The 15,304-nt window shown below is 45.6% G+C and overlaps 1 protein-coding gene across 4 annotated transcripts in view; it reads right to left on the bottom strand.

Annotated features, from left to right (window-relative positions):
- The window catches only part of ERBB4 (erb-b2 receptor tyrosine kinase 4), a 966,448-nt gene extending 964,302 nt beyond the window's left edge, over positions 1-2,146 (bottom strand). For all 4 annotated transcript variants that reach the window (XM_074968100.1, XM_074968101.1, XM_074968099.1 and 1 more), the window contains exon 1: positions 1,670-2,146. In XM_074968100.1, coding sequence (XP_074824201.1) covers positions 1,670-1,751 — 82 coding nt within the window. In that variant the 5' untranslated portion in view covers positions 1,752-2,146. The remainder of the gene's footprint in view (positions 1-1,669) is intronic.
- Between the last annotated feature and the right edge of the window lie 13,158 nt (positions 2,147-15,304).

Genomic DNA, 15,304 nt, shown 5'->3' on the forward strand with positions numbered 1-15,304 from the left:
CCGGATCACTTTGTGTTTTTTTTAAAAAAAACTCGAGCCTGGCTTTTTTTTTGTATCGCCCAGTGTTGTCATCAAATCCTAAACACTCCAACGGCTTCTCACTTGTGATTGTGACCGTACAAAATACAGAGATGCCCTGCAACGAGAGTAGAACGGCAGAACTAATTTGGATTAAATTCCTTCGAGAGAAATTCTGACAAGAGCTTTTTAGGGAAAGCTGCGCACCCACAGCTGAAGCAGAGGGGGAACCCCTGTTCCTTGCCTCACCGAAAGTCCTACCAGCCCAGCCTCAACTGCTTTGGAAGGGGTCAACATGCATAACCAGCCCCCCCCCCCGGAAGGATAGCTGCAGGAAATCAAAGGGACCCCCCCACACACACACCCCCAAGAAGGCTTGCATCCAGTGGGTGCAATCCCGGAGCTAACTGGCGCGCGCTGGGAGCACGGTGCACAGAGAGACTCGGGCGGAGCAGGGACAAGTGTGTGGGACACACAGAGCGCCTGCCTTCCAGGATATTGACCCACGGAGTACAACTTGGCTGTGTTTAACTGGGGGGGGGGGAGGGTGTGAAGGGCCTCCCTCGGTGCCCCCGCCCCCCCGAGGATGTGTTTAAATCCCTGCGTTTTTACTGGTTTGTGATGAGAAGAAAACAAAGATACTAAAGGCAAGAAAGGCCTGAACTTGACAGCCGAGTTCCTAGGTTGCACGAGTCCTGGGGCTGGTGGATCGGGAGACTGTGCAAACCGGCCCCCCAGCAGCGTTTTCCCCCCTCGCCTTTGCAGAGCTCCCCCCCCCCACCCCAGTCCCTTCGCTTCGCAATCGCCCAGCGGCTGCAACTTTGGCCCGCGGGGCCCCCGCCAGGACCTCCCCCGCGCGCCCCTGCACCCGGGCGGGAGAGCGGAGCCGAGCCGAGCCGAGCCGAGCTTCCCCTCCAGGCTCCGCTCGGCCCGCTGGGGGAAACAGGGGCGCTTAGGACGGGACCGGGGCTAGGAGCCGCTGAACCACACTTCGGGAGCCAAGAAGAGCCAGCAACATGCGTGTTATTAAGTGGGGGGGGGGGGGGAGGAGTTTGTGGCCAGCCCGTGCCGCCGCTCGGCTCTAACGCGGGCAGCGAGGGCGCGAGCTATTAATGCAGAATTGGGGGGGGGGGGTCAGCTAGTAAGCCTGCATCTTTCGGGGGCTGCCTGCCCGGCAGGGCAGATCCTCCCGCGCCCAAGGGCTGCGTGCTCCGCGCTGCGAAGCGCCCAGCTGCGCCTGGCTGAGGCGGCCCCACGCGCGGGTGGGGAAGGGGAGCTGCCGCGACCCCCCGGCTGGGCACCCGGCGAGCACAGGGGGATGCAACCCTCGGCTACGCGCTCAGTGTCTCCCCTACTACAGAAAACAAAACAAAAGTAGCCACCGATTGGTATCTTTTGGGCCACATCTAGGCCAACAGGGCATGACCGCAGCTGCCAAAACCCCCAGGGAAATACCGTGGCACGGAACTAAACCCAAAGGGGGCGGGTGGGGGAGGGGGAATCGAGACAGAACCCGGTGAAAATAAAACCGGATCGGCTCAGCCTCCTCTCCCAACGTGCGGTACATCCACACACCGCCGCCCTGCACGAAATGCACCGTCAAAAAACCCAGGCGGCAGCTTTCACCGCTGCCTCCTGCTTTGCAACCCACCTGCCTGCGCCGCGCCGGGCTGGAGGGTCCCGGAGATCACCAGGCAGCCGACCCAGCACACGAGTCGCTCGGCCAGCTTCATGGTTTTTTAAAGGGCAGCCTCAACTCCTGGTAGCGATGTTACATGGTCCAAATGGCATCTCCCCTGGGCGGCGAGCGTGGACCCAGGCGCCCGGCTGCGGGGACGGGGAGCGAGACGCGGCGCGGCGGCTCCAGTCCCAGCGCGGAGTGAGAGGCTGGTTCCGCAAATCGGTTTGCAACAAGTTGTTCCTCCAGAAGTCGCCGGCTCCCTGCCTTTTAGTCCCGGTTTCTCTCCTTTCCCCCCTTCCTCTCGTTCTTCTCCTGGCTTCACTTTGGTGGGGGGGGCTCTTTGGCTGCCCCCCTCCTTCTCCTCACACTTGTCCGGGGGCTGCAGTACTCCAGTCTCAGAGCGTCAATCCCATTTACTCCCTTTCCCCGGCTGCTACTCGGAGATTAACAAAACACCCCCCCCCCAAAAAAAAAAAAAAAAAAGATACACAGAGGAGCCAGGAGGTTGGAGCAACACACAGCAAGCCCCGCCTCCGCCTGTGCACAAGCCCCGCCCCGCCTTGCACAAGCCACGCCCCCCAGCCGCTTACACCGGCTCGCCGCGATCTGGAGCGCGCTGCTGGGCCGGGGCACACCTGTCCCGGGTGGAAGGCAGCAGCCAGGCGCGATCCCTGCCCGCAGGTTTTCATGGAGCGATCCAAAGGCCGTCAACACAACAGGGTGCCTGCGAGACCGGGCCGAGAGACGCGCCTTTGAATGGCACGGTGCTTGATTCGCTGCGTGTTTAGCCCGCGGCAATCCAGAGCGGTATCGCCGCTGGGGCTTTCTGGGGGTTGTTTCTTTCTTCCCGCTCTGTGCAATCGGGGGGAGGTCTTTGCTTTCCCCTCCTTGCAATCAGCTGTCGCACCTGCTTGTGCTGGGGAAGGGGTCGTGGTGCAAATGCAAGCTTCCTTTTAAAGCAGGCTGAATCCCGCTTTGCATTTAGGGGGTTGCCCCCACTCCCAAGAAAAAGGGAGGCCGGGCTGCGAACCCAAATTCAGCCCGCTTCTCAATTCAGCTGCGCCTGCAATGAATAACGCTTCAGACATTTCTGGCCTGAGGCTCGACCTGTGGAGCAGCGCCAGCCCCTGTGCGTTATGCTGCTCGTGGCTGGGATGGGGAGGGCTTTTTCCAAATCAGACTCTCCGCTAGGAGTGTCTCTGAAACCTGCTTTAAAGCGTTTTTAGTGCAGCCGCGTGTCCTGGCGTGGCGATGGGGCTGAGCAGCGGCTGCTGACTGTTGCAAACTAAAAGGAAAAGTGAAGGGATGGCCCGTGATCACACACAGAAACAGAACTTTCTCCTCTGGGGCGGGGGTCCGCTATGTCTACACTGAGCTACTTACTCGAGCTACTGTTGGCTGATTCAGTGATTGTCCCCGTGGGGCTCGGCGAGGCTGCAGGTTTCCCTTTCAGGTGGCATAATTTAAAAGAAAAGGCGGGGGGGGGGGGGAAGTGTCTGTCGCTCCTATGACTCACTTCGACAGATGGGATTTCTCCAAAAATAATCCGAAGGGGTTTTTAATAAAGAAGCAAGGCACGAACTATTCTAGATTGAGGCGCTGCTGCCAATCGAGGCTAATTAAAGTAATCTGGAGTATTAAAGTAATCTAAACCCCTGAGGTTTATAACTGAGGGGAGCATTTTAAAATGAGACTTGCTTGGAACGTCCTAACCTTCTGTAACTAATTTAAGCTTTTGAGCCTGCTCTTCTCTCACTTTGGACAGCCCTTCCCACCCCCAAGAAACTTCTAATAGTCCTCCAGCTGCTGCCCCTTCCCTCAACTTCTGCAGTGACTCCTCACAAACCACAACTTTCCCATAAACCCTGGATTCCTTTCTCTGCACATTTATAAAGACTCCAGCAGGTAGTTTTAGGCAACCTCCTCCTGGGCCTATTGCTATCCCTGGCCTAAAATCTTTAGTGCCTCAGCACTGTGAATCACCCAGTGCATTTTGCATTCCAGGAGATTTCAATGCACTGGTGACCCTGGGCTTGCACTGTAATCTTCAGCACCCAGGAGTGACTACTTGGGGGGAAAGAGGCCTGAGCTCAAGCAATGCCGAACGCTTGCAGCAATCATTGACTTGAAGGGGATGTGTGGAGGTGCAGCACTTATGCTCATCAGGCCACTGGGGTGTCATGAGTTGGGAGGAAGGAATGGACTCAGCCCACGCTGGGAGTTGGAGAATGGGAGGGAGTAGGCTGTTGCTTCCTAACTAATCCTGAGGAAAAGGTTGAAGTAGGTTGAACGTTCAGGCAGATAAAGTAACTATCTTAGGGGACTGGCTAATGCTGGTTTTTTATATGCAGCTTTTTGCACACAGACCTACTCCCCCTCCCTCCCTTTACTTCTAGCTGGTTTTCTAATTTTTGGAAATGCAGTAATGACTGTGATTGGTCCCATGACTCATCTTCCACCTAGCAGAGACAAGGGGTGGGTGAGGTAATACCTTTTATTGGACCAACTTCTGCTGGTGAGAGAGAGAAGCTTTTGAGCAACACAGAGCCCTTCTTCAGCAAAGCTTGTCAGTCAGCCAACAGAAGTCGGTCCAATAAAAGATATGACCTCACCCACCTTGACTCTCTAATATCCTGGGACCAATGCAGCTACACCTACGCTGCATACTTTCACCTACCAGTCATTCTTCAGCTCCTTTCCTGACACCTTTCCTTTCTCCCACTGTAGTTAGACTACCTTTGATCACATGCTTTTGTCACATTGTGTTATTCTGGTAACATGGTCTAGATGCACAAGTGTAGAAATAAGCAGCAGGTATGCGGACATGTAAACTGGTACTCAGCTACAGTTACCAACCACTGTCAGGATAGTGGGCTAGGTGGACCATTGGTCTGATCCAGCATGCCAAATCCTAATTTCCTATATCCCCGTGATGGGAGAAGTATAAGAACCTAAAATGGAACAGAATGTATATTTGGAGTGGATTATAGTTAAATGTATCCAGCAGAGCAAAACAGCAAATGCTAACATACCACTGTAAATTGTTTTGAGCAGTTCACTACATCTCTAATTAAAATCTGTCCATTCCTCTTGCATCCATCCTAGGGAACAGAGCCTGTTTTCTGGCGACTGTTCCTTGGTATTAAACTACCCAATATAAAACAAAGCAGCCAACATTTAACAGTCCCTCTATCCAGACTGTTTGCAAACAAATTAACACTACAACAAGTGCATGGAGGTATGAAGGACATTGCTGCCCATTCAGACAGAGTCCAATCCTGCTCAGTGATATTTTTCCATTGACTTCAATAGGAACAAGAACAGGTTCAATGTATCATATTTCCAGTATTTCACGGACTTTAGTAATAGCTTTTCTATACTGTGCATGAAAATGAGCAAGTGCTAAACTTAATTTCAGTACATGGACTCCACCATTCTCAGACAACTTTTTCAGGCTGTTACCCACACAATTTAGAGCACCCTACCTTCTACCCTACCGAGGGCTTAAGGCACAACCCGGTTAATTTAGGCACCCCCAACCTTTTCCTTCTGTGGGCTTGGGGTATAAGGCACCCATCCTTACCCGTCCAGGACTCAGGTCAAAATAAATACCAGCCCTTATCCCTTTACCTTGGGGCTTAGGGTTTTACGGGTCCGCTGGATCTTTTCCCAGTGAAAGAGCCTTACACAGCTGTGCTCTAAACTAGTGGCTCTCAACCTTTCCAGACTACTGTACCCCTTTCAGGAGTCTAATTTGTCTTGCATACCCCCAAGTTTCACTTCACTTAAAACCTACTTGCTTACAAAATCAGACATAAAAATACGGAAGTGTCACAGCACACTAGTACTGAAAATTGCTTATTTTCACCATATAATTATAAAATACATAATTTGGAATATAAATATTGTACTTACACTTCAGTGTATAGTATATAGAGCAGTATAAACAAGGCATTGTCAGTATGAAATTTTAGTTTTTACTGACTTTGGTAGTGCTTTTTATGTAGCCTGTTGTAAAACTAGGCAGATATCTAGATGAGTTGATGTACCCCCTGGAAGACCTGAGGGTAACCCCAGGGGTACATATACCCCGGTTGGGAATCACTGCTCTAAACATCTCTATTAGCAACGCACAGAATACATACGCCAAGCAAAGCTATTATGCTGACCACTCCCATATAGAGATGAATCTCACTCAATGGCCAGTTGGGATTCACTTGTCTCGGGATTCCAGCACCCTTACACGTCACAGTTGTACGGGGATATGATGTCTTGCAGCTTGTTTTTGCACTGCAATTTTGAAGTTCATTTTTAAAAAGGCTTTGTTTTTTATTTACATTATATAGGTAAAACTAACTAGTTTTTAAAAAAATTATTAAACCTATTACATTGTCCAATACCTCTAGGTAACAAAATTTAACCAATTATGCATTGGCACCTCTAGGTTATTTTCCTGCTCAAGTCTTTTGTATTTTATTGTTTATGCCCAAATTGTAACTTATTTAGGACTTTTTTTTGTTTGTGTAGATGGTTAGCATAAATTCACTGGTCAGGGCTTATTTTATTTACTACCATTTTGTTTGATTATAGGGGTGGGTTAGGGGTGGTGAGAGTGTAAAAGGAAATCTCTGTGTTTTGCCAAATGTTTGACATGTAGACTGGTGACAATTTATTATTCCCTCTCTGCGCTTGATTCAGATTGTTTTGAAGGAAATGGGAGCTGAGTTGCGTCCTGTAACAGCTAGAGAGAAGGGGAGAAGGTAATTTCTTCAGACTTCTTAATCTGACTTTTCTAAATGATCATTTTAGGATACATTCTGTTGACAGGGGCACCAGATTAGGACTCATGAAACCTGGGTTCAGTCCCGTCTCTGCCACTGGCTTGCTGGGTGATCTTGGGCAAGTCATCTTACCATATGGTGCCTTGGTTTCCCCATCTGTAAAATGGGGATAACTATACAGACCTCCTTTGTAAAGTGCCTTGATCTCTGAAGATGTAAAGGGCTATATAAGAGCTAAGTGATACAGTGTCTGTAACAGAGTGGCTTCTGCCCCATGTAGGGTTGCCAACTTTGGTTGGACATATTCCTGGAGGTTTCATCACATGATAATCTTTAATTCAAGATTAATCTTTAATTCTGGAGACTCCAGGACAATCTTGGACGGTTGGCAACCCTAGCCCCATATCACCTCATATACCTTTTTAATGATGGTCAGGGATAACCTCTAGCCCTCGGTCCAAAAGTATTTATCAGAGCCTCCAAACATTACTTTTGAGGTAAAAGAAAACCGCACCGAACATGTATTCTACAAAAGGCTCATCTCTACGGCAAAATGTGTATCACTTAAACAGAACATTTTTTACCCAGGAATTCATTTAAAATAAACTAAAGTCACCGCCTCTCCTCCCCGCCCCCCACCACCCTCCTACTCTTCCAAACGCCAATTTTATTGCCGCTTTTCCAATTAAGTTCCAGGCTCATTCTTCTTTAAAATCCCCAAGTCAAGGCCATATTTCAAGTGGGATTACAGTTCTTTTTTTCCAAAGCATGAAAGTTTCAGCTGAAAAGAATTAACAGGACTCTGCAGAAAAGGGACTGTAAAGAATGAGACTTCATAGCACTTAGCACTGCCTTTCACTGCCCTATGACAGTTCAGCATACATCAGTGGTGGCAAAGCAGCCCTTATACCCACCAGCCAAGAGAAGGAGAGTGGGAGGAGCTTTGTATTCAGAGACTGAAAAACAGTCTGGAAACTTAGGCTCACTCGAAACCTTTTGTGCAGTGGATTTTCTTAAAAGGTAACAACAAGCAAAGTCTTTACCTTCTTGTTTGCAATTTTAAAGAAAATGTAGCTTCATTGGATCTAACTAGAGAGGAGGCCAAAAAGTTAGCCCATTTCCCTTAACAACTGAATTAACTGAAATGCTAATCCTCTCTCCTTGCAAACTCTATAAAATGCATAATTCCTGCTTTCTGTTACATAAATAAAACCAAAAGGAGGCTGTAAGACTAAACTCTTTCAAATGTTTAAATAGATAATTTAGCTCTATCTGCCTTTCATAAACAATGACTAATTTTGTTCATGGAAGCTGCTGTGCCTTCAAGATTGGAAGGTGCAGATTCAGGGACGATATTGAAGGTTCCTTCTTACATACATTGGCTGTACATTAATCAGAAATGTTTGCTATGCAAATCTTGTCATGCAAAGCAATTATTGCTGTTCCCACACTGACCTCATGTTTATTTATTACACCAGCTCTTTATTTGAACCTTGTCTGGTCTCTCACCACAGCATATTAGCTGTGTGGCTTCTAAAGGCACCCAGTTGAGAAATTTTAGATTTATCTGTGCCCTGTATAAAACAGGACTGTTAGCTCCACACAGACTGCAATGCAGTGCTGAGAAACTCTAATGTTATTCCAGCGTCTGTTCATGCAAAATATTCTCACCCCAGGGTCTTTGTTAGGACAAAGGGGGCCTTCTAATAGGTAGGGGCCATAACACCTTGTTTAGTCTGAGTCTGCAATATTAGTTGATGGTTAATGGAAACTGTCAGCTACAGTTACCAGGCAGGACAAGTAGAATTAGATTTTTATAGACTGCTCAGTAAAAGTAACAGTATAAACAGTAATTTGCCCTTGATTAAGCTACTGCTCCTATGACCAAAATTGCAAGACTCAGAGAGATTTAACTCCTGACCACATAAGTTTCGAATATTAAAAATCAAAGGAGCGATTTAAATGGCTGAAATGCAAAATTGTGTCTTTAATTTCCTAATATTCTGTTGCCATAGAGTTTTCTTGATGTGACTTCATATTGACCAGCAGTGGCATCCAGTGGCTGCCAGGGGTTTTCTCATTGATCAGTATTCTTTGCAGCTCTCTTTTTGTTTTGACATGTGTCTTCTCCCTGTTATGAAGTAGCAGCAATTTCAGCTTAATCTGTTTTTGCTCTTTTTTCTTTCATCTTCACCTCAGGCACACACAAGACAGAAATAGGTATTCATTGATGTAGCACTATATTTTACACATAAACAGGCTCTTTAATATAATATAGTATTGGGAAAGACCTATTAGATCATCTGCTTGATCTCACTTCTCATGCGGTATTGTTCCCTCTGTGTTTTAATCTGTATGCAATTGTAAATGGCTCGGACAAGAGGGCTCCCACAGAAATCTGTTCTACATGCCTGTTTTAGTCAAAGCCATTAAGAAATGGCTTCTGATATTTATCCTTAATAGTTTCCTTTGTGTAATTCCATCTAATTACTCCCACTTACCCCAGTGGAAGGCCAGGTCATTTCACGTTTTCTGTGGTGTTCGTGCCTTTCAGACGTTGTGGCTGATTTTCACGTATTCCAGGAGGGCTTGATCCAGAGCCCACTCACATCAATGGAAAATCTCCTTTCAATGGATTTTTGGACCAGGCCCTTTGTCGTCTTTGGCCGAGCTATAGCTATTTAAGGTCCACCGTAACTCTTCTCGCAGCGGATGTTCTGGATGAGAACATGCCGACTAACTGGGCTGTATGGTAAGCCCCAGGCATGTGAGAAAATATCTCCAGCTCATCCATTTCATGGCCACTATTGCAGGATGCAGGCAGGAGCAGTGCTCCCCTCTTGTATGTATTTCTATATGCCTGTGGATCTCTGCACTTTATGGGCCCACTCACTGGCCCTCACTCCTGGCTGGCTCCGCCTGGCTCCTTCATTCGCCCATGCTCTCTGGGGGTGACCACCAGAGAGTTTGGCTTAGCAGAATGCCAGAATTCCAAGGTGAGAAGGGATCACTGTGATCAACTAGTCTGAGCTCTGGTATAACACAGGCCCCTGAACTCCCCCCCACCCAATATAATTCCTAGAGCACAGCTTAGAAAAACATGCAATCTTGATTTCAAAATTGGCCAAGGGTTAATGACTCTCACCGTTACAATTGCAACACCTCTGCTTCCTGGGGCCATAGAACTGGAGCAGTGGACAGCGGTTTGTCCCTGCTGGAGTCTGGGGGGGGGGGGTAACTTTGGGTAGTGAGAAGCCCATGAACTGAACACAACATTCTACTACGGGGTAGGGAGGGAGGGAGCTATCAGGGATGGGGTAGGCAAGGAAAGGAAAAACTAAAGGTAAATATTGGGAGAGATTTCTTAATGGCATTAGAAGAGGCACGTGGAACAGATGTCCACGGTAAGCTATGGGAGCGCTATTGCCTGAACCATTTAAAATTACAACAGCTTGTGATAACTCTGCTTTTGAAGCTCAAAACTACACTGGCTTTTTCTTTGCCAGTTTGCACTGATAGCCCCTCTCAAGTTTGCTATCTACAGTCCCCCCTAGCTTTCTTTTGGCTTTACTGCTCTCCAAGTACCTCCCTTCATTTAAGTGCCTGTACTTCATATTCTTTCCCTATAGATTTATTCGCCTGCAGTTTTCCATTTTGTTGTTTACTCCCCCTGTTTTAATCCTCTGTGCATCCTTTTGTATTATTGCTCTGTCTTCACTTGGGCTTTCAACACCTCCCTATTTAGTTTCCTCCTCAGATTTAATTAACACAGTTTACCCTCACTTCCAAACCATTAATAAAGACGTTAATTAAAACCAGGCCAAAGAAAGAACCCTACAACACCACATTGCGTACTTCCCCTTGCTTGAATCATTGCTCTTAGGCAGTACCCTTTATTTATGAGCCTTAAGATAACTTCTAGTCCACCTGACAATGCTCTGACTCCAGCTAATTTGAAAGTGTTTTTTTCAAGTATTTCTTAGTGCTGTACAGCTGTAACTTTTGCTAATTGTTCATGAAATGACTTTAAGTAATATTTTTATTGGAAGGTTGAATTAAGAAGGATCACAAGTGAATTCCAAGACTAAAGGTAATTTAATAAAATGAAGAAAGAATCGACCAGCTTAGACTCCTGAATCCATAGTTCGGTTCTTTCAAGCAGTGGTTTGATTTTCAGAGGGGCTGCAGTTTCCATGACTGAAATAGCAGGCCACAGTGCAAACAAAATGCTAGGCTGAAGAGGGATGGAGAATACTGACAATGTTCTGTCATTAGGGACGTCAACAGTATCTCTTCACCAGGACTATCATGTTCAGTTGTGTCACTATATTTAAAAAAAGGATATAGCCAAGCAGTTGTTTGGAAATGTGTGATGAAAAGGACTACAGGCAAGGAGAGACTTCAAGAGAAACTGAGAACATTGGAGCTGTTAGAGAGGAGAAAAATAAATAGACGAGATGATAAAGGTAAGCAAAAACATGATATACTTTACCAACGCTTATCCCACGGAACTCATTCCCACCAGATACATGAGGCCAACAGCTTGTCAGGATTCAGAAACAGGATCAGATGTTGATATGGTTAAACAGTTACATTACATAGGGAAAAAATTAGAAACGATATAAACCTCTCATGATTCTGGGCATATGCCAATCTCACTACTGTTTTCCCAGTGAGCAGGTTATTCCACAGATTGTTACTGCAGGGTTTTTGCGCCTTCCTCTGAAACAGCTGATTCTGGCCTCTGTCAGAGAGCGATAGAACACTGAACTAGATGGACCGTTAATCTGATGCATTCTGGCAATTCCAGTGGGAACGGCACAATGCAAAATCCAGCCGCTTTTACTGAGAGTCCTAAATACACCAATAATAATACATCATTGAGGAGTTTAACTATAGGCTCTCAGATACTACAATGATGAGTGCAGTTGAAGAACTGACATAGACTGAAAATTGTAGCCAGCTGTGTCTTGCTAATCAATTACAAAACATCTAGCCCTGTTTCCAGGACCATTTCTTTCAGAAGCCTTAGGGCAGATTGAAATCCAACTGGAGCTCTGGGTAGGTTCCCCACTGATGGACTGTATCCAGACAGGCCAGCCCAGCCCCTGGTCAGGCACCACCCTGGAGAAGGAATTGCAGACAGCTTGTACTGCTCTGCCACTTCTCTTAGCAAATCTTCTGCCACCAGCACCCAATTAGTAAATCTGGTCCTGCCTTTGCATCACTTTTTCTTCCCCTTCCCTCTCCCCCCTCCCCCTTCGAGCTCCCCCACTGGAAACTTAATAGCACGTTGCCAAAAAGTGTCATTGCTGATGAACCAATGCCATGGCATGTTATCCTTGTGCTGTCTTTCAGATGACACTTGAATCCAAGTCCCTCATTAAAGATCATGTTTTACAAGAATACACACATTAATCCTGATGTTCTGGCCAAATTCTTTTTTGGGTAATTACCTTCCATATGAAATTGCCCCCCCGAGCTGATTTTGATAAAGAATTATTCGTGTTTTTTACAACTGTTCTATAATGGTTTTGATTGCTAATGAACTCATGATACGTTTCACTACAGATTGCTCCATTTCAGTAAAGTAGGAGGGTTAGGGTATGTGAAGTGATACCTACATATACCTAAGACCAGATTTTCCAAAGAAGTCTCTAAATATATACCTATAATTTTGGATGCACAAATTTGTGTGTTCAAAAACCCCACATGTGCATATGAAAGGGGGTGTTGGAGCTGTGTGTTTTTATGGAAGTCAGTAAGTGACGGGTGTACGATTTTTAAACCAGGTTGAAGCCACGTTGAATTCAGTTTATGAATTTTTAGCTACATTACTGTAGTGGCTAGGAGCCCTAGTCACAGCCCAGGACCCCTTTGTGCTAGCTGCTCTACAAACAGAACAAAAAGACAGATTACAAACTGCTTTTTTGGGGCAGGAACTATCTAGTTGAGAGGCATTATATACACTGTATATGTAAGTCATTAAACTGTATCATTTTCTGTATCTAATCTCTGTGCCATTTCAGATTGCAGAAAGCGATGGCCAGGCTGGTGGATGTACAATAAGCTACCGAGTAAGAAGCAGGGTTCTTATTTGGTCACTAGGCTGGAGAAGGATGCATACATCACAGTGGCAAATTGTTGAGCTGCTGGTATGGGAGAGAATTTGTGCCTTGTACAGTGGAATCCTATGCAACTTGACAAAGAAAGCATGTGTCAGCTGCAAAGACAGACAGTCCCCTTGTCATCCTCATTGAAAGAAGGGCTAGATACCAAGCAATATATTCTGTACAGCAAGGAGTTGAAGGGAAGTGTCTTCACTGGAAAGGAGGTTGGAAAAAAAGCTAACACTCACTGAAACAAAAACAAAAAAATTGTATTTTAAAATACAAGCAAGATATTTTGCTGGGCATACACAGTTTGTCAGCATACTCCCTCTTGTGCATGTTGCACATCTGAAACCTCATGCAAGATGTAAAAAGCTCTCCTATCTATCGACCTACCGAGACAGATAGATGGTACACAGCCAAGGATTTAAAAAAAAAAAAAAGGATTAGTGATTTTTGGATACTGTACTTGGGTCTCCTTTAAAGGGCCTGATTTTTGGCGGATTGTCTCTGCACTTTCTGAAAAATAAGGCGCCTTTAACACATCTCAAGTTGGGCACCCAAAAACTGAGTCGCCCCAAATTACTGGTCTCTTGAAAAGGTAGATATCATCTTTCTCTCATGCCTATAGAGATAACTAAGTGGTGGATGGTTTGGGAGGGAAGACAGTGGAAACAGGAGCATATCCATCTCCTAAATCTAGAGAGAGGGGCTCTCGGTTGGTTGGTTAATATCCTCATGTTCTCTGTTTATCTTAAAAGATGGTGATGATATCATAACACAAGTGGTAGAGCAAAGTGGAGTGACAAGAGGGTTGTGAAGTCAGCTATTCACTTGAGCCAATTGATCTGATAAACACTAGGCCCATTGTATTTTGTTTATAAAACAGTAGTCTGTCTATTGTTGAATTCTTGTTTGGGTGGAACAAAAATGTCACCAGAGCATGAGGAAACATGTTATGGAATCCTTATTCTGCAAGAGACTGGTCCTTTAGAACGTGGTAAAACAACATTATTTAAACATCATGAATTGGGCACTTCAGTGTGTAGGTTGAAATTTCCAGTTCTGGTCACCCCATCTCAAAAAAGCTATATTAGAATTGGAAAAGGTGCAGAGAAGGGCAACAAAAATGTTTAGGGGCATGGAACAGCTTCCATATGAGGAGAGATTTAAAAAAGACTGGAACTGTTCAGCTAAGTCAAAAGACAACTAAGGGAGCGGGGGCGGGGGTGGATTTGATAGAGATCTGCAATTATGAATGGTATGGAGAAAGTGAATAAGGAAGTGTTATTTACTCATTAATATAACACAAGAACAGGGTCACCCAATGAAACTAATAGTTAGCAGGTTCAAAACAAACATAAGGAAGTACTACACACAACACACAGTCAACCTGTGGAATTTATTGCCAGGGGATACTGTGAAGGCCAAAAGTAAAACTGGGTTCAAAAAAGAATTAGTTAAGTTCATGGAAGGTAGGTCCATCAATAGCAAGATGGTCAGGGATGCAATCCCATGCCCAGATGGCAAGGGATGGATCACTCAATAAACTGCCCTGCCCTGTTCATTCCCTGTGAAACCAGTCACTGTTGGAAGACAGGATACTGGGCTAGATAGATCATTAATCTGACCCAGTATAGCCGTTCATATGTTCCAACTGATAAAACAGCAAAACTTAGAACCTGTATTTCCTGCAAACTAGAGCCCCGATTCAGGAAAGCATTTAAGACGTCAGCGGGACTTAAGTGCCTGTTTAACATTAAGCACATCATTGCATGTCTTTCATGAGTAAGGCTGTCCCCCTGAACTGGGGCTTAACATTGTTCCAAATTTTAGTTTGATTTTAATTGAATATCACCCAAAATCTTTAGCCTTGTACATTTCCTAGGCATGTAAATCGTTTGTCATCTCTGAGGCATCAGCTGGATAATCCTAACCCTAAACCTCCACTAATGTAACTCATCTTCACTTTTAAACTTCCCTCTCTTTAGAGTCTCTCTAGTTCAACTCTCCGAATTCCAGTTATTCCAAAATGCAGCAGCTCATTTCTTTGCTTTATCTAGAAAGGGGAACGTGTTATCCCCAGCCTTGGAAACCTGTATTAATATCTCCTTCACGTCAAAAGCAAGCACAGTATCTCTCTTACTGGCTACAAGATCTTCCACATTTGTGATGAAGAAGAGTGTAGGGAACAGCCTGAAAAAAATAGGAAGAAGAGTGGATCCTTATGCCACGTTACTTCCACCACCTGCCGCAACTTCCTTGCATCTGTGCAAGTCCCTGGCTCTTTTTCTACTCAATTTAAAACCAATGTCTTCTGCTTGACCTATATTACTCCCCTGCACTCTGACAATGGTTTCCAAGGTCCTTGGGCAAATCCCCAAAATTTCCCGAGTTTGCTTGCTATCTTAGCTCAGAGCACGATACGGACAGACCCACGATGTAGCAATCAGCTTCCAAAACGTTATACGCCTGCTCTTTCACTTCCTCACTCATTATGTCCAAGGCTGAATGTTTTTTTCTTTCCCAGTGATGTGTTGACTTGTTTTTAATAACTGGTCAATGGGTGGTTTGTTCCTGCTGGGTTTATTTACATGAGCAAAAAGCTTATTGCACAGTTCATTTAGACACCATTTTGTTCAGACACTGGTAAACTGTTGTATCCACTTTTATTTCTGTAAATAGTTGCAAGTCTAATATAGACGCTGCACACA

The sequence above is a fragment of the Natator depressus genome, chromosome 11 (genome assembly GCF_965152275.1).
Source record: "Natator depressus isolate rNatDep1 chromosome 11, rNatDep2.hap1, whole genome shotgun sequence".
NCBI classification, from domain to species: Eukaryota; Metazoa; Chordata; order Testudines; family Cheloniidae; genus Natator; species Natator depressus.